At 37.6% G+C, this 24,358-nt stretch overlaps 1 protein-coding gene across 6 annotated transcripts in view; it reads left to right on the top strand.

The window, feature by feature from the left end:
* The window catches only part of ZMYND11 (zinc finger MYND-type containing 11), a 103,252-nt gene that overhangs the window by 33,278 nt on the left and 45,616 nt on the right, over window positions 1–24,358 (top strand). For all 6 annotated transcript variants that reach the window (XM_021528793.3, XM_021528798.3, XM_021528797.3 and 3 more), the window contains exon 2: window positions 10,529–10,663. In XM_021528793.3, the coding sequence (XP_021384468.1) occupies window positions 10,548–10,663 (116 nt within the window). In that variant the 5' untranslated portion in view covers window positions 10,529–10,547. The remainder of the gene's footprint in view (window positions 1–10,528; window positions 10,664–24,358) is intronic.

Genomic DNA, 24,358 nt, shown 5'->3' with positions numbered 1-24,358 from the left:
CTTTATAAAGTTTATGATTTTGAAACTTATTTTCTTCATTTTTTCCATTTGTTAACTTTTGCATCAAAGATAAATAGAAAAGATCATGATTATACTCAGCTGTTTTCCACTTCAGGATTTGTTTAGTTACGAGTGCAGTTGTTTTTTACTGTACATTGGTTTTCATGAAAACTGCTGTTCTCACATGTCTGTAGGCAAGCTTTGTCCTTGTCCAGACATGAACATTCTGGGGGGAGAACTGAGGGCAATCTGAAGTAAGAAAGTGCAAACTTAATAAATTACCTGCTTTTGAGGTATAAAAAAGATAGGAATAGACCTCAGAGATGGATAGGGATTAAGCTTCACTAGGAAGTGATGATGGAGTTGGTTTGGGGCAGGATGAGAGGGAAGCTGTGTAGGAATGCGTGTAATTAGTGAGTTTGGGTACTGCATATAACATATGTTCCAAATGTACTTCAGACTGTACTTTTAAGCCAGATTTATGTGCCCAACTTAGGAAATACATTCTCTAAAAAACACAGAAGAGAAAACTAAGCAAGATGAGCACTCAGGGAAAGGCTTCCATTTCTACCATGCATTGTTCTTTCTCTTGATGAACTGTCCCACAGCTGGGAGAGCATTGACTGAAACTTCCAGGTCCATTATTTCTGATATTCACCTTGAATTTCAGAAGCAAGATCTAAAGCTCAGATTTTACAATTTGATCCTCTCCCTGCCTGAAAGTTTCTTTTGATTAATGCTGTAGAAGCGTGTAAGCTTTGGCAGTGTTTTTCTTAGGCTCATCTTACGTGCGTTACAGATCAATGTGTATTAACGCTCTATGTTCTGAGTGTATTTCTGAAAGTTTCCAAGGGTAAGCCCAGGCATATTGGCCTTGAAGGAGCTTTAGTTTGGAAACCTTAGTTGGTTCAGAATTGTGCTTGTTTTCTTTATATAGTACCAGCTTTCCTGCAGTTGACTGTTGACAAGAGAAATCTCTGAGCTAATGTTGCTTGTGGCCTGATTGCTGGAGAAAAGTGGTCATGCCTGCATAACATGCTCACTTTTAAAATAACTCAATATCTGAGCAGTTTCAGAAGTTCTGTAGCTGTGCTTTTATTTACAGAGAGGGAGAGGCCAAAAAGAAGAGCTTTGAAAGAAACAAGTTCAGGCAGACTTTGTTTTTGTTAAGGAGCAACAAAAATTGATTCAGCTGCCTTTTGTCAATAAAAATGCAGCCTGGTAGAGGAATAGTTGTTACAAACATCTAAGGTTTAGGTCCTGTTGCTACCACCAGAATCACAATTTGTACTTTAAAGATAGTGTCAGTTGTGTGTAGTTCAGAGAATGAGAAAAAAAACTCCAGCAAATGGGAATCTCACATTAAATTGGAAAAAAGTCAACATCAGTTCAGTGTTATACCTTATAGCTTACATAATCTGCAATGAATTTATCTTTTTCATTATTTAGTACTTTTCCATACTTCCATGATTCTTTGACCTGGAAAATGTATCTCTCTTTCTCATTGTTTAGTGTGAAACTGACCTTATGCAGAATTACATTCCCTGCTAATATGAAAAATCATTTATTTATTTATGTCATCATACCTTATTTATTATACCTTACTTACTGACAGAGAAATTTACTGCATCAGTTCAGTTGAGGCTTACAAAACAACCAAGCTCCTTAGCTTTCAGAGCAGAAAGGAGATGATGATCAAATGCTTGCTTTCAGAGAAGGAGCTACTCTTCTCATTTATATTTCTTAGCATTTTCTAAGATGTCTTCCACCTATCACTTTTTATTAGAGGGAGTTGCAGAATCAAAGTGGCATCTATTTATCATCCAAACCAAAATTCCAGCCCTCACCATCAGCCTTCTTTGGCCATGATTTTTCCTGTTTTACGACCAAGTGAGCATTGGAGCCTGTCAGGATGCATAGCTGCATTAATCATCTCTGCTCATACAGCCAAGTGAGAGGACAGGAAGCATCTATTTATTAAGGGCTTGTCTACGTGGGGAAATAGCCCAGACTGCTCATTAGGAGTTAACTCCTTCCATGGATTCTCCTTCACATCTTTCAGTGATTTCACTTCAGGCTGCTTTGGAAAATATGGGATTTGTTAGTGGGTGGAGTTAAACAGAAAGCCTGTGTTAGTGTGCAGTGTGTGTTCAGAACATGATCCTATCTCCACGTGTCATTTAATCTTCTGTAACTGGCCCTCTTTGTGCTCTTAGTTTGTGGCAAATGGAAGGTAAAATGTGTTGGTTGAAGCCCCTTTCATCAAGGCAGGTGTGTGAGGCTCGCCTGTGTCCTCGTGCCTGTGCCTTTGTACAGGGGAGCCCAGAGTGCTGCTGACAGCAACTTGGATGCAAGCATTATCTTTGATAACTCCCCAAACAAAAAAATCTGGTGAGACCTCATTATTTATTATTTTTTGTGATAGAGGACAAGAAATGTGTAAGGTGATATTTTTTACACCTTATATGAGCCGTGTATTATTTAGTGATGTTCAAATTACTTGTGTTGGACCATCTTTTGTATAGAAATTTCCTTTGCCCCAAGATGAGTAGTCTTCAGAGATGAACAGCTTAAATTCTATTTAATATTAGTCTAGTACATCATCATCCTGTAAATAAGAGGCTTTGTTACAATGGAAGCTGAAGTTTATCTTCATGAGAAGATTCCATCTTTTTGCAAGAACTGTGTTTTTAAAACAACTTACACTAGTACAAGCTCCATTGTGGAAACCATTTAGCATAACTTAATTTCATTAGTTAAGCCTTAACCAACCAAACTAAATTTCATTTTTTAGAAATTCAGAAGTTTGTTAAATGTATTAACAGCGGTCATATAAAATAGGAGTATAATAGAAAAGAAAATAATATTTCAGTTGTTAGAATCCTACAGTAATCATTTAGTCCAACTGCCTGATCAATTCAGGACTAACCAAAAGTTAAAGCATCTTATAAAGGGAAAATGCTAAATGCCTCTGAAACACTTAGAGGCTTGGGGCATGAACCACCTTTCTAGGAACCCTGTTCTAGTGTTTGACCACCTTGCAGGTAAAGCAATGCCTCCTAATGTCCAGTGTAAACCTCCTCAGAACTGCTTTGAAACATTATTTTCTCAGTAAAACAGAAACTTGTGTGGTTCTTGATGTTCCTGTGTAACTGTTAATTTTCTCACTGGCTATAAAAACTAATTCTTTATGCATTGAATACCAATTAAAAGTTGAAATATTAAGGATAATACTGCTTGTTTTAGAAGATCAATGTGGAACCTTGTCTTAACACAGATCCGTAGCAAAAAATATGTTATGATCTTCAGCTTGCCTAGGCACAGTACCAAGAGTAAAACATGATGACCATCACCAAAAAAGTCATTTGAAAGAAGCTGGTGTAGCTGCATTGGTGGTTACAGCTTTGGCTCTTTGCTTTCAGCTCTTTCAAGTACATTACTTTCTTTGGCAGCTATGCTTTTCTTTTTTCCAAACTTGTATTGCTAGATAAAATTTTATTCAGTGATTTCTGCCAGACAGGAACAGAGGATAATTTCTTTCAAATATTAGGATGGCATTTGCTGTTGTCTCTGAAATTCCAGACAAGGATTGGCTAGAGAGGCAGCAGAATGCATTTATTCCTGTACATATTTGTATTTGACAGCCAACAAGACCCCTTGGACAGCCTGTATTTGGAGTATATGGCTATTATTCAGCCATACACTTTCTCAGCATCTTGTGTTGATGCTTCATATCAGATTCTGTTATAGTCTTTTTGCACTTAGACTTTTAGAAATTCTCTTTTGGGATGGCACCTCAACATTTGTGTCAAGTTCCCTCTAACAGGGTGAGTTAATTAAACAGGAAAGTCCAAGTTTGGCTCCAAAAGCAAAATAAAGAATTCTACCACTTGTATACTGATGATTCAAAATGTCTGAGCTTAACATTCAAGTGCTGTATGCCTTAGCCCCAGTGAAGGACATTTACTTAATCCTTGTGAATGGAACACAATACCAATGAAATAAATGCAGTATCAGGGATTAAAATAGGCCTTGCACATATGTGTAATAAAAGTATTCTTGGGGCCTTTAATTCTGTAATATCCTTGGCTCAGATTTCTACAGTGGCTCACTGCCATCCTGAAATGGCAAAAGCTTTCATGTATTCTGTGTACAGGGTTGGGAAAAAAAATTAAATTGCAGAGAGAACAAAGCAAAGCATTACAGTTTTATATTCATGCAGTCCTGTTTTGTGTCTGTACTGCACTTCAGGGGGCTTTGCAAAACCTCACTCAAAAAGTTGCATGACATCAAGGTTAGAAACCTTGCAGTTGGGAAATGCAAAAGGTGGAACTGCACAGATCAGCAGGGATATTGTACTTGCACATGGGAAATATTTAGGATAATTATGCTAATAAACTTTCCTCTTTTGAATAGACTGTGTAGACCTTAAGCTAACAATAAAATAAAAATATTTTAATTAGGAATTACACACATTGAACATGCAAAAATCTGTGTTTTAATAATTTCCAAAATGATAGCATTACAGCCTGAATTGATCTCCTAATAAAAAAAACAACCAAAAACAAAAAAACCCTGAAGAATTCAGTAACTTTTATTAATTTATAGTCTATTTTTTCTGAGTTTAGTTTAATTAACAAAAAAATTTTGCCCATTTCAGTCACATGCCTTTGTTACATCTTTCATTAAAATCACTCAACACATCCCTAAGTTTTTCATTGTGAGGATGTGGCAATCAGACAGCAGTTGAAAAAGTCAGCAGAAAGGCATTTGTTGATTTTAGTGGATTGGGATTAAGTCCAAAATAAATATCTAATATACCAAACCATTTTCTTATTCTTCAACATTTGAAAATTACTTTGTATGCAAACTCTTTATTTCTGATAACCCCCAATCTTACAAAAGAGAATCTTCTGCTACCAGATGCCCAGCAAATCCTTGGTTATGCCTATAATCTTGCACATTCATGAAGACAAATAAATAGTAAGCAAAATATGGAATTTCTCCTACCAAAAGCTTTGTCCTCACCCTAGCAGCTTCTCCCCACATTTTTGGATCACCAGCTATGGAAGGTAGGCATGAAATTAAGCCATCTTTTGGTTTTGCCCCATGCATGACCTATGCTGCTGCTTAGTCAAGACATTTTCACCTGTACCTTTCCTATGTAAAAATAGAATAATTACCACTTTTAATCACAATTGTTGTAGGAGGGGAAGACTAAGAGTACATACTCCCACTGCACCGGTAATGAAAGATAAGATTTAACAGCAGTTTAAATTGTAAACTAAACTTTAAGCTTGTAGAAGTTCACAGTACAATGGAGAGCTGTATGAAGTCCAGGGACCCAAACTCTGCATCAATTTGCAAATCTGTATTTTCATGGTAGACTCCTATTTAGTACAAGAACAAAACTAGACATTTGGAACTCTTTGTACTGCTCATATATACAGTTTTATACCTACTATAAAGAGTTACACTTTAGGAAACACTAGACCCCATATTATAAAGTACTTATAAATATGAAATTGAGCCTGTGTTTAAGCTCCTAAACCACCAAAACTCAACATGAAAGCCACAACAACTAGGACTGAGCCTAGCTTCTTCCTGCTTCTGAGCCTAAAATCTTTCACTGTGTATTATGGAAGAAACAATAGCAATTGTCCCTCACAGGGCTGTGAGGCCAAAAGGCAGCAACCAGTGGCAGTGGCAAGGATAAACTCATTAAATCTTCTTTCCAGTGCAATTAAGTGCACACGAAGTCCCAGCCAAATGGTGGCTGATAGCAGGGATGGAGTTTAACCTGTTTGACTTTGCACTGGAAGGGCCGAGCACCACAGGTAGCCACACTCAGAGGGAAGCACAAACACAAGATTTAACAAGCCACTACTTGTCAGCTCTTAATTAGCAGCTCCCATCAGAGCAGCAGCACCCAGCTGCAACGCCGTCTGCTTCAGTGCAAAGTCCACAGTACCAGTGGAGTTTTCAGGAGCATCATATTTTGCTTGGATGATGGTGTTTAACAGCTACCACGTGGCAAGATTTAACTACCTTTGAGTTTTTTCTGTGTGCAGGGAGAGTTTCTAGCTAAGCTTAGTACTTGACAGTATCTGCTAAACTGGATGCAGTCAGCAAGTCAGGATGTTCTTTGGGCTAAATTCCTCGACGTGCTGCAAGGTGATTTTTGTTTCTTTTGACTTGCTGTTTAGATTTCCATATCCAGCACTGTTGCAGCAGACAGCTGCACAGTGCTTGGCTCAGCCAAGTGTGTGCTGTTGACTGGTGGCCTTGTTGTTGTGACAGTGTCCACCTTGCCACTGCGGTGTCACCGCTGCCACGCGGCAGCGAAGCTGTGCCGGGGACCTGGGGAAGATAAGCCGTGCTCTGTGTGTGTGTGTAATCTTTTGTGTGTTCACAAGATCAAGAGCAGCTTGTTGAGCCTGCCTGTGGGAAGTGTGGGTAACATTTGGCTCTTGAGGAAAGCTGCATACAGTAAAGCAGTATACTTTTCAAAATGCGTTTAGGACATTAAAGAGGGATTCAAAATACAAAGTGCAGTAAAACCGTACACAGAGTGCATGAGGAAAAGCCAGAGAGTTGAAAATTGAGAACATAAATAGTTTGCTTTGGGCAGTGAGGGTGTGATGGAAGTGTGTGAGCTGGTGCATCAACCACACAAAACTCTCTCTGTTAGGAGGATATTTCTTATATTCTGCAGGACTCATGGGTGCCTACAAAACCTAAGGCAGATCCTGCTGATAAAAATTCCTAGATTTTCAGTCATCTGTGTTGGTCAACTTTTCTCTCAGAAGCTGTATCCTACCATAAACTTGCTAACAAAACACGACAGAAGTGGCATGGAGCAAATAATTTTGCATGGACAGGGTTTACCATAGATAAATGAGCATAGTGCCCAGCAAATCAGACAAAGGAATTGAATATTTACTTCAGCTGTTAGTTTTTCTTTCCAGGATATTTAAATGAATGTTGTAACAGAAGAGGAGAATGAGAAACATTTTTCAAGCATTTATCTGTAAATGTGCAATCCAGTGTTGTGGTTTTAAAGTCTCTGGACTTCAAACTTCTTTAAAAGACAGCAGGGGTGAATCAGCCTCTTTGGATACTTCATTTTTACACATGCTCACACGCACTGCATGTTTATGCTTGTTCTCTCCAATGTGTGTGTGTATGAACCCACACACAAGCACATAATCAGGAGTGATAAATACAGATTTAAAACTCTAACATGTCTCCCACTAAAATGTAAACTACTATTTGCATGAATAAGTTGTTCCTGTGGAGACACTGGGAGGATTTTCTGGTGCTTGGAAGTAGCACTCAAAGGCATTGTATGAACTATTAACAGTTGGATACAAGTTCCCATTAAAATAGTGTAATAATCTAGAAAACTGCTTATATTTTTGCAGGAGTGCAGGGAGTAGACTGTTGTGGTTAGTTAGTTTTACTGTAGAGGTAGAGTGACTGCAATGAACAGCAAGAAATATGCCACAATCTTTTAAACTTTTTCTGTGATGTAAAAAGACTATATTTTTTCTACACCATGCAATTAAAAGATTAAAATAACACTAAAGTAGTATGGGCTTTTGGGAAAAAAAAAAAAAACAAACAACCCTATTTTTGTATTTTAGGCAGTGTGGTGTGTAAGAGCTGCTATTTTAGTAGTAGTGTCAACTCTTTGAGTTTAACAAAAGTGCCCTTACATAGTAAACCAAAGTTGTGAAAGTGAAATGTATATTATTTGAAGGCAGAACACCTGCTAAAATTATTGTATCTTGAATTTTTAAAAAAAATGGAAATAGAACAGGTGTGATTGCTGTGTCCCACGTGTGTCCCTATTGCTGTTACTTGCAGACAAATGGAGGGGAAGAGCCATGGCTGTGCCCGTGTGTGCAGCAGTGGGAGCAGAGGCCAGCCAGCAGGAGCCGTCTGGGGGCACCCACAAGGGTTGTGTTTTTGGGGGGTAACCTCTGGCCCAGTGATGTGACATCCCTGCAGCATTCAGGATGGGAGGTGCACACCTGTCCTGAGGGCCAGGGCATGGCCTGGGTATGCTTCAAGCCAGCACAGCACGATAAGGATGGGGAGAGGGGCTGGTGGGAGAGTGTGTTCTGAAAGCACATTCCAAAGGGAACAGTGATCCCATAGAGCCTTTGCCCCTCTGCAGCCTCAGGGCTCCAGGAGCTTGTGGTTACAGTGCTCCTTCACTCTCCCTCTCCTTGCCTCCAGCATGGCCTTCTTCTCCTGCCCTGGAGAAGTGGGAATTCCTTATTCCCAAAGGCCAGCCCTCCCTTTGGCCGCACAGCGGGGCCATGGCACGGTGCAGAGGTGGCAGGTGGCTTCCCCAGGACGCTGCGCTGTGCTGTGCCCTGGGGCAAATGGCATCACAGGGCTGTGAGAGAAAACCCTGTTGTCCCCTGTGCCATATGCTGGGCTGCCAGAAATAGGGGCTATTTTTAAAGGAGTTGGGATTGCTAAATAAACTGAGAACTGCTCTGTTGTTTCACACTGCTATCGGGGTCAAGAAGGACGAACGCTTGCTCCTCACATGGGGATGTGATGGTGTGCAGGACACCCCCTGTCCAGCCTGCTGGCTGCCATGTCTGACAGCTTTTGTACAGAGGGTTTGTGCAGAGCTGGAATAAGAAGAATGATCTTTCAGTCATGTCTGTGTTAGGAAAAAAAGTTTAGTGCTAAAGTAATAGGTCTGTAAAGATTGTTGCGTTTTGTGTTAAGAACTAACTTTTTTTGTGCTTTATTTCTCTTAAAAATTAAATTCCACAAATAGTTACATGTTTCTCTAACAAATTAGTGGGTTTTTTTAACTTGCAATGGTCTAATGTTCTGTGAAATGAATGCAGAAGAGCTTACAGGGATGAAGTGTCTTTTCCCACTGTTCCCAGTGGAGACTTTCTTTCTCTGAATCATTGACAGGTGATGCTATCTACTGCTGTCACTCTTAGCTGAATGTCTGTCACATTCCTTCTTATCCTTCCTTCAAAACTATATTCTTGGCCTTTTTTTTTCTGAGACATCCATCTAGTTGCCCTTCCTTTAAACCCTAGAGGGAGGAGATTTCTAAAGCTGAAATGTGGTATCGATGTGTGACCACATCACATCTTCTCAGGTGCTGCTCTGTTCTGCCCTTCCCTGATATCTCCTGCAGCCAGGAGTGCATCACAGACCTGGGCCTGTACATACCACTTCACATCATCTTTTTTATTTTCCTTATTTTTTTCTTTAAATGGGCTACATAGCATTAAATATAATGCTTTTAAATTATTTCTTATCCTTAATAATGGAACGTTGCTGTTCATTTTATTTCACCTGTAAAGTTATTGAGTGTTGCTGAGCTTATATCAGATCTAAAACTTGAGAGCCCTCTTTGATAAGTACCTGTAGGTCCCATAGACTTGAAAATTACATTGCTGCAACTGATGGAATACTCAAATCTGTTTCCTTTTTCTGAATTTGAGAGAAGGGACACTTTTAGTACTTAAATTCCCATCTTTAACATTGCACAGATGGTGAAACGTTTTGCATTTTTTATATTATTTTGGGTTACTGAAGTTAATATTCTGCTAGCTACAAATATCCGTGTGCATACCACAGGGTTCATTCCGAGGACAGAGCTCTAAAATAAATTATAGACCTTGGTAGCACTCATAAATCAGTCATTTTTTTCATTGAGAAAGTGGTGGCAGTGGAAGAAAGTTATTTAGTGATCAAAATGCATCGTTAAGCTTTTAAAAAGGGATTCGGTGCCTGTAGTGGAGCTGTAGGCGATTTATGGCTTATCTGTACTCATTGCCTCCAGCTTTTGGAAAATTTGTAAACAAAGCCAGATGCTCATTATGTTCCTGTTCAGGGTTGGTTAGATGGGCAAATGCCATCAGAAGCACTTTGGCCCTGTTGGGTTTTAGCATGTTACAGAAAATGGAACTGCTCCAAAATACTTTTTTAAAGACTTATCATCCTTGAAAATATACTTCTGTTTTTTCCTCATAGAATGGACTTTTTAAAAATAGTTGTAAATGATAAAAACATGAAGGGAATATTCCGAGGACTGTGTTTTATGTTAAACTGTGGGTCCAGCTTTTTCTCTGTCAGAATTCATGCTTAGCTGTACGATGTAGTCAAGTACCACTTGCCATTTTTAAGGGCTTCAGGCAATGCAGGAGGCTGTGGCAGCTTCAGGCTGGGGTAGTTTTACATTTTTACCAAATATAGGAAGCCAAGATATGAACCAAATTTGCTACTGATTTCATATATTTTAGTGCTTGCTTTTGGTCTTCTGTTTCAATTACATGATGTGAAATGGGTTTTGTAAACAACTTTTTTTTCACTTTGTACTGCTCTTTAAGCACTTGAAAACATGTTGTTACGTACAAATTGCATGGCTATGCAACAATACATTTTTCCTTATAATCATGTTTTGTGGAATTTTTTTTAACAATTCTTGGTTAACTTTTTTGGTGTGTTTTTTTTCTTTTTTTTAATTTCTTGGCTGCAGCTGACCAGGCAAACAGGTCATGGCACGCCTAACGAAGAGACGACAGGCAGACACAAAGGCTATCCAGCATCTTTGGGCAGCTATAGAAATAATCCGGAACCAGAAGCAAATTGCTAACATTGACCGTATCACAAAGTAAGTGACCTGCTCCAAACAAAGTCTTGGTGAGGGGGAAGGTTGATGCTATTAAAAGCCCTTGGGGACAGAGATAATAAACATAGTGAAAGACTGTGAAACAGTTACATTCAATTCTATGTTACTAATTAATTATATATAAAAAACCAGATTTACTAAACTGAGCACACAAAGATCCAAAAGTGAGGTTTAATTCATTGAATTGAGCTCTTACCCTATATTTGTTTTGCATAAGCATCTTTAGGAAATATGTAACATTTCTAGTACTTCAATTGAATTTAGCATTTTAGAGTTGATAGCTTGGTCAAAATACAATAAATAGATATAACAGTTAAGGAGAAAAGGGCAATAAAATCTGTAAATAATCTATTTCTTTAGGCAAATATGAGAGGTTGGTGTAGGACTTTCCCAGAAAGCAGAGAGAAATCTGAAGTGTTAGGTTGCTCAAATAAATAAGAAGCCATATTTACCAAGATGTGCATAAGATGCTATTAAGGAAGACATGAGATTATTACCACGTTTGATTAATACTGTCAAAATATTCATCAAGGGGTATTAGGTCATGGATACACAAAAAAATATATATTATTTGTTTTGTGGAGCTTGCACTGTGTAGAAGGGTCTACAGTATTACTTGTAGCAGCCTGTAATAAAAACAGAGGGCTTTGTGCCCCTCTCTGCTTTGTCTGCATTTCCAGGCTGACATGTACATCACATTTGTCAAAGTAATCAATATGAATAATTTAAAAGTACTAAAGTAACCAGTTGGCAACTCTTCAGTTGCCAGAACCAATGTGAGCTGATAATGAAGGCAGGGGCCACTAATGAGGAGAGTTATAAACAGTGCAGGTGAGTAGTAAAGTGAAAATCATGATAACATGGCCCATGACAAGAGTCCACTGGCAGAGTTTGGAAGTTCTGGGGTGGAAGTGACAGGCAAAACTAAGTGGAAGAAGCGCAACAGTTCAGGTTTTCCAAACATAATGAACAGTGAAGTGCAGAAAGAAGGATGATGTCCCAAGTGAATTAATGTGTACCTGGCTTCTACAAAAAGTGAAATGGGCCATCAAACTGAAGGGCACCTTTCCAGAGATAGGGAATTCCAAGAGGGTTTGAAAAGAGTTTGTATTTTAGGGAATTTCACTTTTGAGGCCATAGTAGAGTTCTAGAAGGCATTAAAGTATATATATATTTTTTTTCATGATGTCTCCACAGAGACAAGTGGGCAAACTAATGCTATACACTTTCCATTTTAACATTTTGAATTACTTGCTCTAGGCTACATATTAGCTGAGTTTGTTAGCTGTTTGTGCTCTTTTTAGATGTAATAAAGGGAGACAGGCATGTCTAGCTGGAATTCATCCCACTCTTATGGGAGATGCCTAGCTTAAGATAGTGGGAATAACATTTAGCTGGGTAAAGTTAGGTCAGACAAATTACAAGCAAGGTTGTGAAAACAAATAATCAGATGCTAGAAAAAGAAGTACTGCTTTTAGTAACTGATGGGTAGTTTGATTTTTTTTAAAAAGTCTAGGTCCAGATTGCATGACTAATTTTCAATCAGAAAAAAAAAGGTGACTAAACAGAAATACAAAAAGCCTTAGTACTTTGAGAAAGATGAACAAGGTGTTAGCAGTGAAGATTAATGTAAAAAGTACTTGGGCATTGTAAATTCTCCCCATGCACATCAGTGACAAGAGTGATGAACACTGATCTGGTTTCTATTATGTGACATTCCTAAGGAGATAACTTTTGACAAGGAAATGATAAAGACCTTTGAATTGCAGTATGGTACCAGTGGTTGATGAAGAAATACAGATGACATAGAAAATGAGTATGCATAATACATAGTATTCAAAATAAAGCTACAAAATTACCATGTCATCAGAATATCTCTTCTAATGAAAACTGAGCAACTAATACATTCTTCCAGGCTCAAAATCATTTGGCCAGGTCAACTGCAATTCCTTAAAAGATCAATCAGTGTCTGGGCATATAGGCAAACATACAAATACTAAGAATTTTTAAAAATAATGGTCAAAATTGAAAATTATGAGCATCTGTACATAGTTGGAGCTATAAGGAAGGTTTTAATATTTGTACCAGTAACATTTTTTAGAAGTGCTAACACCTCTTGGGATTGACAGAAAGTAATAACTACAGTGACATTATGGAAGCATGTCATATTCCTGAGTAAGAATATATAAAAAGAGCAAGAGAATTTTTTTTTTATAAATCCATGTTTAAGGTAAGTAACAGTCTTCCTATGTGTCATATAGTGGATGACAAATGGGTACTTTCAGATAACTTCACATATTAAAAAGATGATTCATGATTTGGTTTTTGAATGGAGTTTTTTTTTCTCCTGATTTAGGAATTCATTTGCTGCTAGAGACAAGTTGTCCTGTATATTTTGTGACCCGTTAGTCTAAACACTTTATAGCAGATTGTTATGAAGAACTGTTGCTTTCTTCACTGGATGGTTTGTTACTTCAAACAAATTGATTTTTTGGCTTTTCTCCTAATGTGCTTTCAGCATGGTTGTATCCTTCTTCTTTACATATTCTTTTTTATTTAATTTAATTCTTACTTTTCTTAGACCTCTGGTGCTGAGTAGAAGACAATGTACATCTCAAGGAACACTTGCTTTTAATGACCTGGGAGGAAATGTTCATAATATAAAAAGAGGATTCATTGTTTGTAGATTATGAACTGTTCCAACTCAATATGCAAAACAGATAAATTTATATAATACATGCAAGTATGCAAATTGTTACCTGTGCACTTTAAGTATAATTGAAAGAAGATTACTTGTGTAAAGGAAGACTTCCAGAAGGTACTGTCAATGGAGACGAGACAAGAAAAATCTACAGAACTAGGCACACATTATCTGCAGAGAACATAAGAGTAGGAGGATAGTGTAGGAGGAGCTTAGAGCACTAGAAGGTACTTCTGATATTATCAGGAAAAACCTATAAGGAAAGAGGCCCTTTAATTAAAAGTAGATGAGATCAAGTATGCTTTGCTTTTTAAATTGATGAGGGGGAAAGGCAAGAACAGAAAAATGCGTGATTAGAAGTGATTGAAAACTGTCTCACATCAAGGGAAGAGTCACTTGGAAAATTTGAATATGCAAGTTAGAGCCTTTAAGACATTAATTAGTAAGCTTTTTGAACTTCTGGCAATTTTTTAGAAAAGTCATTCCATGCAGAGAAGTAGTAAGAAGCATAAGAAAGGTGTCTGTTTTGTAAAGAATTAAAAACGAAGTTGTGAAAATGGCAAGAATATGACAGAGTTAATTGGAGTGTTATATAAATACTTAAGGCATTGGTAGGGAAGAGACCACACTGCACAGACTCAGCGTCTCAGAAAAAAATCCTCGAAAAATCATCATATGAAAGGGATTCTGCAGCTTTACTGACTTCCTGTGAGGGTACAGTATAGTTGGAAATGCACTTTCCATGGGTTGGAAAGAAGCATTTTTCAGTAACTTGCAAACTGAATGAAGGACTGAAAACCAATACTAACAAGAAGAAAGAGTGATGTGACTTTAAAAGAATTAGCATTTTGAATGCAAACTACCTTTGGAAGAGAACTTTAAGATATATACTTAAATTCCTACCTTTGTACATAAGCTTCAGTATATCCAGTGTATTTTTATTTAATGACAGAGCTCACTTGAAGGCAGTGATAGCATTTCTGTGAAGGTACAGAAAATAAATATTCTCACCTGGCTTATATTGTCACAAGGTATCTGAAGTCCATGAATGGCAATAGTTTACAATTTGACTACAAGAACTAGCTAATATTTCTAAATCACCACATTTCTAAATAACAAAATTTCTAAGAGGTATTTATCAAGAAATATTATTTTTTCTGTCTAGACTGGATATTGGGTTAATTTGACCCTAGCGTATCAAGTATTTAGATGAGCATTATTGGATTGTTGGTACTAGTTATGCTGTAGGCACTAGTGAAGAAATGGCTTTCCATATCCTGTGAATTCTCTGTCATGAGTGCAGCCTGACAAATTGTTCATCCCTAAATTGTGTTAAAAATTATAACTATGATTTGACTTCCTGTTTTTTCCTCATTATCTTCCATCTGTTCTGGTTTTGGGGTAACCTCAAGAATTGATTCTATGGAATAAAATGCCTTAAAATACACTGGGAAAAAGGCATGCATATTTAGATGAGTAGGATGAATTATTGACATTCAGTTGCATAGCAGATTGGTAAGTATTTCTGTACAGACATGTTTTTAAAGTTCTCTTTTTGGCTATTCCAATCTTCCTGCTCCTTTTATAGTGTTTTCTCCATAATTCCCTTACAGGTAATTGGACTCCTAAGATTTAATTAAGTATTAATTAAATATATACCCCTTTTCTTGCAAAATATTTGGTTTCCTCAGTAGCAATATATGAACATTTCATAATCTTTATGATTAGTTCATAGTTCATTAGCTATTAAGTTAATGTTATTAACATACCCAGTTGGCAAATCTGGTATTCTAGAACTAATACTGGGAGCTTTCAAGACTTTTTTTTTTTTTTCATTCTGGTTTCAAACTATTCCATGAAAACTAATGTAAAGAACCAAAACATAATTCTTTTCTTCTTCACATCCTTCCTCATGATTTTTTTTTCTCTTTCCCTTTGTGGCATTTCATGACTAATTAAGTTGATTAGCTTCTCTTTCTGTCTCTTCTATAGGCTGTGTCTATTCCATCTCCCTGTACCATGACAGGGACTGCCCTGGCACTCTCTGGAGCAGTTATGCTGGGGCTACACCTCGTTGCCTTTGGCTCACAGAGTGTTTCTTTGGCTCTGGCATATTCTTTGTTTGTTTTATATGTGTGTGTGGTTCCTCAGTTCAAAGTGCCAAAAATAACACAGCCCACAGTGATGCTGTTCTTGAAACCTGAAGACAGAGACATGATATTTCCATGTGCAGGCATCTGAGGACACACAGCGTGCTGCAGCAGGGCCGGTGCCCTTGGCAGGGGGAGCCAGTGTGGCGTGGTTCACTTTTGGGTTCTCTGTGACAAGCAAACCAACCCCTAGGCCATGCTTTGCTTTTTCCTTGGGGAAGAACTTGTCTTTCTCCAGAATGGAGCCTGAGAATAAGTTTGGGAATGAAACCAGGACTGTAGGACACAGGGTAGAGGTATCACAGCTCAGGGGGATTTAGAGCTGATGGATAGACCACTAACTAGAATATGCTATAACTGGACACTTTATATTATTTTCAAATAAATAGTGAAACCATCCATTTCATCAATCAGAAAGCTGTTTTAACCCATTGGTGATACAAGAAAATACTGTTTTATTTACTGTTTATTAATAGATACAAACACGTTCATCTTCTTCTTTAATTGGCTTTCAGATTGGGTGGTCCAGTACTAGGTCCCTAAATTATCATAGCTGTTATTCCCCATATTAGTTCTGTGGACTCATTCTTGCTACACTGTAATTTAATATAGGTGCAGCCAAGTCAGAGCATCAAACAGGAATGAGCAGATCCCAAGCCAGTGTCAAGTAGACTCTGCTAGCTCTGAGCAGACTAACATTAATCAGCATTGATGGGATAGCATGCCAGAAAGGAGTTACTTACTATGAAAGATTACTGTAAAATAATGAGATTTTCTGGTCCCACAGTTGAGATGGAGTTGTTAACAGTTGTAGATTGACTATGTGACCCTCTCAGTTTGACATTTGGACCTAGGAGGGGGATTTCCTCTCCAAATATCAGTCTTTGGGATTTTTCTAGTCAATGTCTGAGAAGAGTTGAAATTCATATATCTGATTTTGTTGCCTTAGTTCTTTTGCTGTTCTTTTTCTAGGCTGTCTACTTTAACATAAAACAATTTATGGAAGCAGTGATTAAAGTAAAGTAAAGTTGAGAATGAGCAATTTATTCTCAGGTACAGAATAAACACAATAGAGTATAAATAAGAAAATCAGCAATTTGAATGTATAGGGAATAATCACACAAGTATATAAATAAGAATATGTGATGAAATGGCAAGAAAAAAAAATGGAAGAACAAGATTCTTACAGAATTGCTTATTTAAAGCTTAGATACTTACTAGGAAAAATCTGTTACTATTCATAGTACTCTTGATGAAAATTTAAGTCTTCCTAGTACAAGCTTAGAAGTGGGGTTTTTTGCTTTGTTGGTTTCTTAACCTTTGTCAAGCCATTCCCCTAAAATATCTGTCTTTTTGTTGCTGGAGAGCAGGCTTATCTGAAAGCAACTGTTTGAAGTAGAACATCCTCCTGTTATGCAGGAGAATGCAGTGATCACTCCTGTTCACTTTTTACAAGAGTTACTGGCTCCTTTTCCACATCTGTACATCATTTTCATGTATGTTTTAAATAAGACTATTTGAAGCAAACAGTGTTATTGAAGCCCTGGCCAGTACACTGAAGATTTTTTTGTTGTGTTATGCAGTGTAATAGCAATTCCTAGTTATGCAGGGGGGTAAGCAGAAGTGTGCAGTCCAAGGTCCAACAATAAAAAGCATGATACTTCCTCAGCAGTCCACGTAGTTGCTTCCAGAGGCTGCTTGTCTATGCAGTGTTCACCTGAGAGAAAACTGACTTCAGAATTATAGATAATATGCATTACAGAATACATCACTGGGTGGTCACAGGGTAGAAAACTCTTAGTTTTCAATATCTCCTCATGTGTTTTCTGTTACAGGTAAAGACAAGGCACTTTTTTTTTCTGTCTGACTCCACTATGTCAATCTTCTTTGTAATTTCTTTTACTTTCTTTCTCTGTTTCTTATGATGAACTTCAGCTACTTCTTTAAGCTCCAAACCAGTGTGGGGTTTTTCTGTTTTCAGAAAACTGTTTTTATGTTAAATCGAGAAAATGAACTGAGTTTGGAGTTTTAAGGCTTGTAAATCCCTAGTCAGAGATCATACTGCAGAAAACAAAAGTCTTTTCTGTTTTTCAGAAATTTTTGGACTGATTTATTTAAAAATCATTATATTAATAAAACAAAACCAGTCTAAAAATGATCATTTGATTCCCTAATAGCAGAATTTTTAGTACAAGTTACTACTTTGGTTATATATAAAAATAGTATTATGGGTGCATAACTAGCAGACACAAGTATAGCAATACATTGCAGAGAAATATGCTGGACACCAAAATGCTTGACTTGTTTGACACATTATTTTCTTATACTGATGGCTTTGCAGTGAGGTTAAATGATGGATTCAGGTTAAATTTGTTTTAGATTTTCAAAAGCTCAGTTATATTCTATAAAGTAACAAAAAGAACACTGAGAGATGAATATGTGCAGAAAAGTAGAGGGGTTCTCACCTACTGTTGCATCATAACTGATACACGGTTTTGCTTGTACATTTGTACTGAGACTGACCAATGAGGTAATATTCACCAAATTAATAATGATTTTTAATTCATAGATTTAAAAAAAAGTTGAAAGAAAAGTGAGAAACTATACTAAACACTTTTTGTAAAAATCTTAAGAAGGAATGAAAGATTGTGATATAATTGTACAAGGGGTGTTCACAACGGCATATGTTCATTGAATTTCACCTGTGTTCCCTGTAGATAGATGGATTCACCATACAACTTTTACCTGTTTATAGGGTGTTTAATTTTAATTTTGTTTAAGATTCTGGAATGATTTTTCTGTGTGCCTATTATTTAGTTTTAATATTGCTCAAACTAATGGTCCATTTTAAGTGCTGCCTTTAGATATAATTGACTAAAGAGAGTGGAAACAGGGATTGCAGGAAAAAAATGTAAATTTTTGTTGTAAAAAGACTATCAAGATCCTATCTGCATTTGTTTTGAATTGAAATTGCTAAATTAGTAGATTTGGTTGAAGTATTACCTTAAGTTTATAATGTATATTAGTAATTACTTGATCTCCTTTACTGCTAGTCTATTTCTTCAATTTGTGTAACAATTCTGTTTAATCATGCTAATTAAACTGGTTAAAGGAATACATAAAAAGAAGTCCACGTGTATTAAACAGTGTTATTTGTAACTTCTTAGGGATGATTTTTCCTTTAACTTGGTACTGACACATTGTCCCCTGTTGCTTCCTGAATTGCTGGGTCTGCTTTCCAGTGCTGGCTGTCAAAGACTAATTCAGTGCCTGGTGTGGAAAAGTCTTCACCGGGGACTGACAGATTGCTCCAGCCTCGCTGCCTTTTTTTCCTGCTTTATGCAGAATACAGAGGAGGGAAAGGATGCTGCAGCTGGCTGTGCAGCCATTATACCTGTAAGGGTTTAGCATAAATGGCTGTTTTGTTGAGGACTAGAGCTTGAGGTGGAGTTTTTTGTGTATTTGCTTTGATCAGAAATATTACTGTGAGCACATCTTGTTCCTACAGTTCATTCTGCAAAAAAAAAAAAAAAGAAGAAAAAAAAGTCGTTGCTCAGATGTTCTGATGAATTTTGCTTGATCAATTTTCCTTATCTGGTAATTCTTCTCTTAGGAATGCTCTTACATGGTATTGCTAGAGTGGCATTTTTCTTTTCCTGTCTCAGAGGTCAATGTTCTTCATTGATTCAATAGGTGAAGTCATCTCTGGGCTGAGCATGACTATGGTTAATAAAGTGATTCACACAAACAGCACAAACACGCTGTTATTAACCACAGCCATACTCCTTGTTTGATGTTTGTTAATAAGTGCATGCTCATTTAAACTGTCCTTATTGAGTGCTACTATTAAAGCTGTAATATTCAATGTTTAATATAATATATGCAAAGTATGAGCTCCAGTAGGAAGGAAAGAGATGGAATAGATTTGAAAATCACTGTCCCCATTTTCATGTACTCCATACTTCTATTAATATTCATATTGAAATTGTATAAGTTTACACAGAAAATTAGAGAAAAGGCTAACTCTATTTCTAATTATTAAAAGCAAACCAATTTTTATGTCACAACAATTATAGTTTTTGCTCAAATTATAACATCTTTGTAATATTTGGAAGTGGAACTTCTAGCTTATGTTTGCTTTCTTTGCTGTAAATAGATGTGACTTTCTATTAGAACTAAGAGATAAAAATGAGTGAGACATGGCCATTTAACAGCTTGTTATCTGACCTGAAGTGCTCATCAAGGCTTTCTCTGTAATCAGTGGAGAGAGAATGCTCTCCAAAGCACTACTCATACCATCTATTTTAGGCTGTGGTTTCATATTCCCATTCATATAAACAATATCATCACCAAGAGCAGCAGCCCTGCCCTGATGGCTTTTCCAGCAGTTGTGCTGTTCCCTAGATGGTAATAAGGTGAACATTTGTGTGACAGAGTGATGATTCTGAAACTCAGCTAGACTGAAAGTAATCTAACAAAAATAAAAAGCGCACACAAAAAAACCTACCCCAAAAACAGAAAGAGAAAGGTTTTGACCCAGATAAGAATGGAAATCAAATGAGATAGAAAGCTCTAAAAAACTGAGTCATTAAAGCATTCAAATCTTCATTTTTTTAACATCTTTTGAATTGAGATGGTGGATATGAGCTGACTAAGTATTTCATTTGCAAGGTATTAGCTAGGATATTACACTCTTGAGTCCTGTAATACTTTGTCTCTTTAGTACATCCAAAGAAAGGAGCTGGGTGGCACAGTGGCTCTGCAGCTACATAAGCATTTGTATCTGTGCATGCAGTGTCCCCAAATAATTAGAGCTTGTTTGCTCTAATCATTCTGTAGGTGTAGTCATGCTCAGTGCACACACATGTGCATTACCAGTTGTGTCACATATGAGCTTTTAGGTTGGAAAAATGGGAGTAGATCCCTTTTTTAGATAAATTCCTCCATTAAAAAGTGGTGGTGAGATTTTTCTGGATATAGGTTGAATGGCTTAGTACCTAAATTACTTGTTTTTTGTGAACATGCTGGTGGCTTACACAATCTAAAGTGTATAGAGGAGTTGTATGAGTGGGAGTTTAAATTACTGAATCAGGGCTTAACATTACTGTGCTTTTTACAGAAATGACCCAGGTGATTACCATTATAGGGGCATGCATGGTGCCTGAGATATCTAAAGCATGCACAAACAAGGTCACTCCTTAGCTTCCTTTTAGCAGCAGCAGCAGCACAAACATCAGGCAGATCTGAATTTAGCTGAACTGTTGGATTTCACTGTTGCACTGTCAAGTTTATGCTTTTTTTTTTTGTGTTATAAAAACATTGCACAAAATTAGTTTCCAAATTCATGCAAATTCTGACTTTCTAGACTACAGGAGAGAGTAAACAAATTTTAGAATCACTTCCTGCTTGATAGTATATATGTCTTGAAAATGAGTGTTGCAGATACTGATGTCAGAGGGAAAATTAAATGCATGATTTCTCTGTAATTCTTGGAATTTTGGACTGTATAATATGTAGATCATGTAAAAAGTATTTTATTGCAGAGGCAGCAGTGCTGTCAGTGCCTGCGTGGTCTGTACATGTGCTGTTGGTATGTGGAGTGCAGTGGAAATCAAAGGCAGCCTTTGTACACCTGCATCTCATTGTGGAGTACAAATACACAGAATATTGTGTCTTGATTGTTTTTATTTTATTGAATATAATCTGTAATTGAAAGTTCAGAAAGTTAAACAGACCAGAAAGGATCCTAGACAACAAAAGTGAGCTGCTATGTCCCCACTGTAGCCAGTTCCACTTCCTCGGTATGTCTGTGCTGTGTTCAGCTCTGAGTTTCTGGCAAACAGGGAATATCTGTGTCAAATACCCAGAATGTTTAGCCTGTGTTTTATGGGAGTTGATTGGTACCAGGGTGCTACATGGTGGAAGCAGGCAACCTGAGCTTCAGAGCTGAGACCTTGAGATACAGCTGTGAGCACAGAGCTTCACCTGGCTTTCCACACAGGGAGCTGATGGATTCCTGAGATTTGAGCCTGTGTATTTCAAGTTCTTAGGTCATGGAGCTTTATTTCTTTAAAAAAATTAATCACAGCTTCAACTTTTTCTTTCGGTATGACCAACTGGCCTATTCTTTGCAAATTATTTTTTAAAAACTCTCAAAAGAAATGTGGGGACCTTCTATAAAATAGCTTTCATGCCCTGAAACTGAAGCAAAAGGCATCATTTCTCACTAGAGGTAGGAAGACAATATAAAACTCAGAACAGATTTTTGGCTGCTTTCCTTCTATTTTATGTATTATTCCTTAAGGTCTGTCCCTGAATCTAGGACATTTTTATGTACCTGTAGGTAACATTTAAAATTAATGGCAGACTTTCAGTTGAGTTTAATGGGATCTGCGTATTTTCTCAGATGTCAATTTTATCAGATCTCAGTTTATCAGACCTCAAATTTATCAGTTCTCAACTCATCCCTGGACAAGTTGCTCAGCAGACTGTCTGCTGGCAGCAGCAGGCTGCTACTTCCCTTTGCATTGGGGAGGGTGGAGGCATCCAGCATAGAAAGACATAATTGATCAGACCAAGATTACAGAGTTTTCCATGAAAATTAACATCTACCTACACTTTCCACACTGTTGTATTTTTGCAGCTATTTGAGATACGTATTTTATTTCAGTCTTGAACAGATACCCTTGCTGTAACATTTTTTCAGTTATTTTCTTTTGTTTGAGTTCAGGTGGCTGAAAATGCAATTACTTATGAGTTCAGAAAAACTGAGATTTTTTAAAAAATACCTATGTCAGCTTCCTACCTTAAATGTCCTTCCTTCCTTCCTTCCTTCCTTCCTTCCTTCCTTCCTTCCTTCCTTCCTTCCTTCCTTCCTTCCTTCCTTCCTTCCTTCCTTCCTTCCTTCCTTCCTTCCTTCCTTCCTTCCTTCCTTCCTTCCTTCCTTCCTTCCTTCCTCATTAATTTTTATTTGGTCCACAGTACAGCTGTGCCCATGTAAAACATTTTCTGCCTCTCAGTAGACCACAGATGCCTTCAAGAGGACTCTTTGGGAGCAAAGTTAGATATTTCTCCATGCTCTGTTTTGAAGCCATATAAATTTGACTCTTTGAGACAGGGTTTACCTTTGTGCTGAGTCTTGCAGAGCACCAGGCAGGAGTTGTGAGCTGTGTGACAGCTGTAGGTGAAAAGTTCACCATCTGATCCCCTGCAAGTGCTGGCTGCTTCTGTGTCTATTTTGCTCCCATGGTGATCACAGCTTTAGAGTCTGCTTCCTCCACACCCCTAGGATCAAACCAGAGTTCCTTCTTTAGTTTTTAGGTGTGTTAAGAAGCACTGATTTTGATTTTTATAGAAAGATATTATGAACACTGGCTAATTTGAGAAAAAATATTTTTAAGTTTTAGGAGTGAATTGGTGATATGCTGACAGACTTTGGTCCTTCTGGGATGTCCTGTATATTGGGCAGGCAGGTGACTTAGAGGTGGATCGGGTACTCCTGTGGTCCAGTTTGTGTAGCAGAGGGGCAAGATCCAGTTGTTAATTGGTAGGGCAAGAGATAGAGGAGATTTTGTTGCTGTGAAGAGAAGGGTCTGTACCAGGTTTCCCTGCATATCTCTCCTCCCCAGCTTTCAGTGTGCCTTTGGTGGGGTGTGCAGCAGGTGCCTGTGTGGCCCCTCTGAGAACTGCTGGAGGCCCCCCTCCACATCTGCTGACCCCTTGGGCTCTCCCTGTGGTGTCTGAGAGGTGGTCAAGACTTTAGGAGGGCTAACACTAATAATATAATAATATAAACTCAAGAATATGATGATATTTTATTGTTATTTACACCTGACTGCTGTTCACCTGCAATCCTGAAGATATTTGAACTTGCTGTTTCACGTTTCTCTGATTGGTATTTTGTAACCTCCTCTAAAGGTTTTCTTTTGCCATCAGACAGATGCCCACATCTGTGAGGTATATGCACACATGCATCTACCTGATTCTGTTGTAGTATTTTGTTTCTGAAGGTCACCACATTTAAATATACATTTGGTGGTATGGCAGTGAGGTTTGCTTAAGGGTGGTAAAGAACAAATTCCATGCTAAAGATCCTTATCCTTTGCTTTCCAAGTGGTGTTGTAATAATTGAAAAAATGCATTATTAGGCACTTAGAAGCTGATTACAAAAACTGTAATTTTGCTAGATTTGCTAGATTCTTTTGTGCTAAAGTCAAGATCTGCACTGCCAGTTCATAAATGGAGAAAATACTGACCTATAAACACTCTAATTTTCAGCAGCAGTTCAGTTGCTTCTGTATTCTGCAGACAAGCGGCCTCATTTGGTGAGATTTTGAATTTAGCATGCAGATTATCAGGCCTACACCTCCACTTTTCATCAGAATGACCCTCATTTTATTTAGTAGGGATTAGCACAGTTAAATTGTATTTTGAAATTGTTCCTTCAGCCTCCCTATGTGATTTGGGCTGGTTGTCTGATTTAGAGGATTTTACTTTGTGCCTTATTCTCACTCCTTTGAGTGAATTTGCTTTACTTCTTGTGGCTGGGTTGTCTTGCACTCCCAAATCTGTTGATGTGGAGGACTGGGCAAGAGCATAACAAGCAGTATTCCTTCAACTCCCTGTTTCCAAGGTAAGGCTAATCAGCTTTTGTTGAAAACAGCAGTCAGGGATTGCTTTATCTCCCATACTTGTTTTTTAACTTGTTGGTGCCAGATGCTTCAATGCTTGCAGAGCCAGGAAAAGACTTGCACTCCATGGATTAGTGGTGTCACTTCCACACAAAGGCAAAATTTGAAGACTGTTTTTCCCTGATCTAGTAATGAG

Source organism: Lonchura striata, chromosome 1 (assembly GCF_046129695.1).
Source record: "Lonchura striata isolate bLonStr1 chromosome 1, bLonStr1.mat, whole genome shotgun sequence".
In the NCBI taxonomy this organism is placed as follows: Eukaryota; Metazoa; Chordata; class Aves; order Passeriformes; family Estrildidae; genus Lonchura; species Lonchura striata.
The sequence above is the reverse complement of the archived record's forward strand: the minus strand, read 5'-3'. Positions and strand labels throughout refer to the sequence as shown.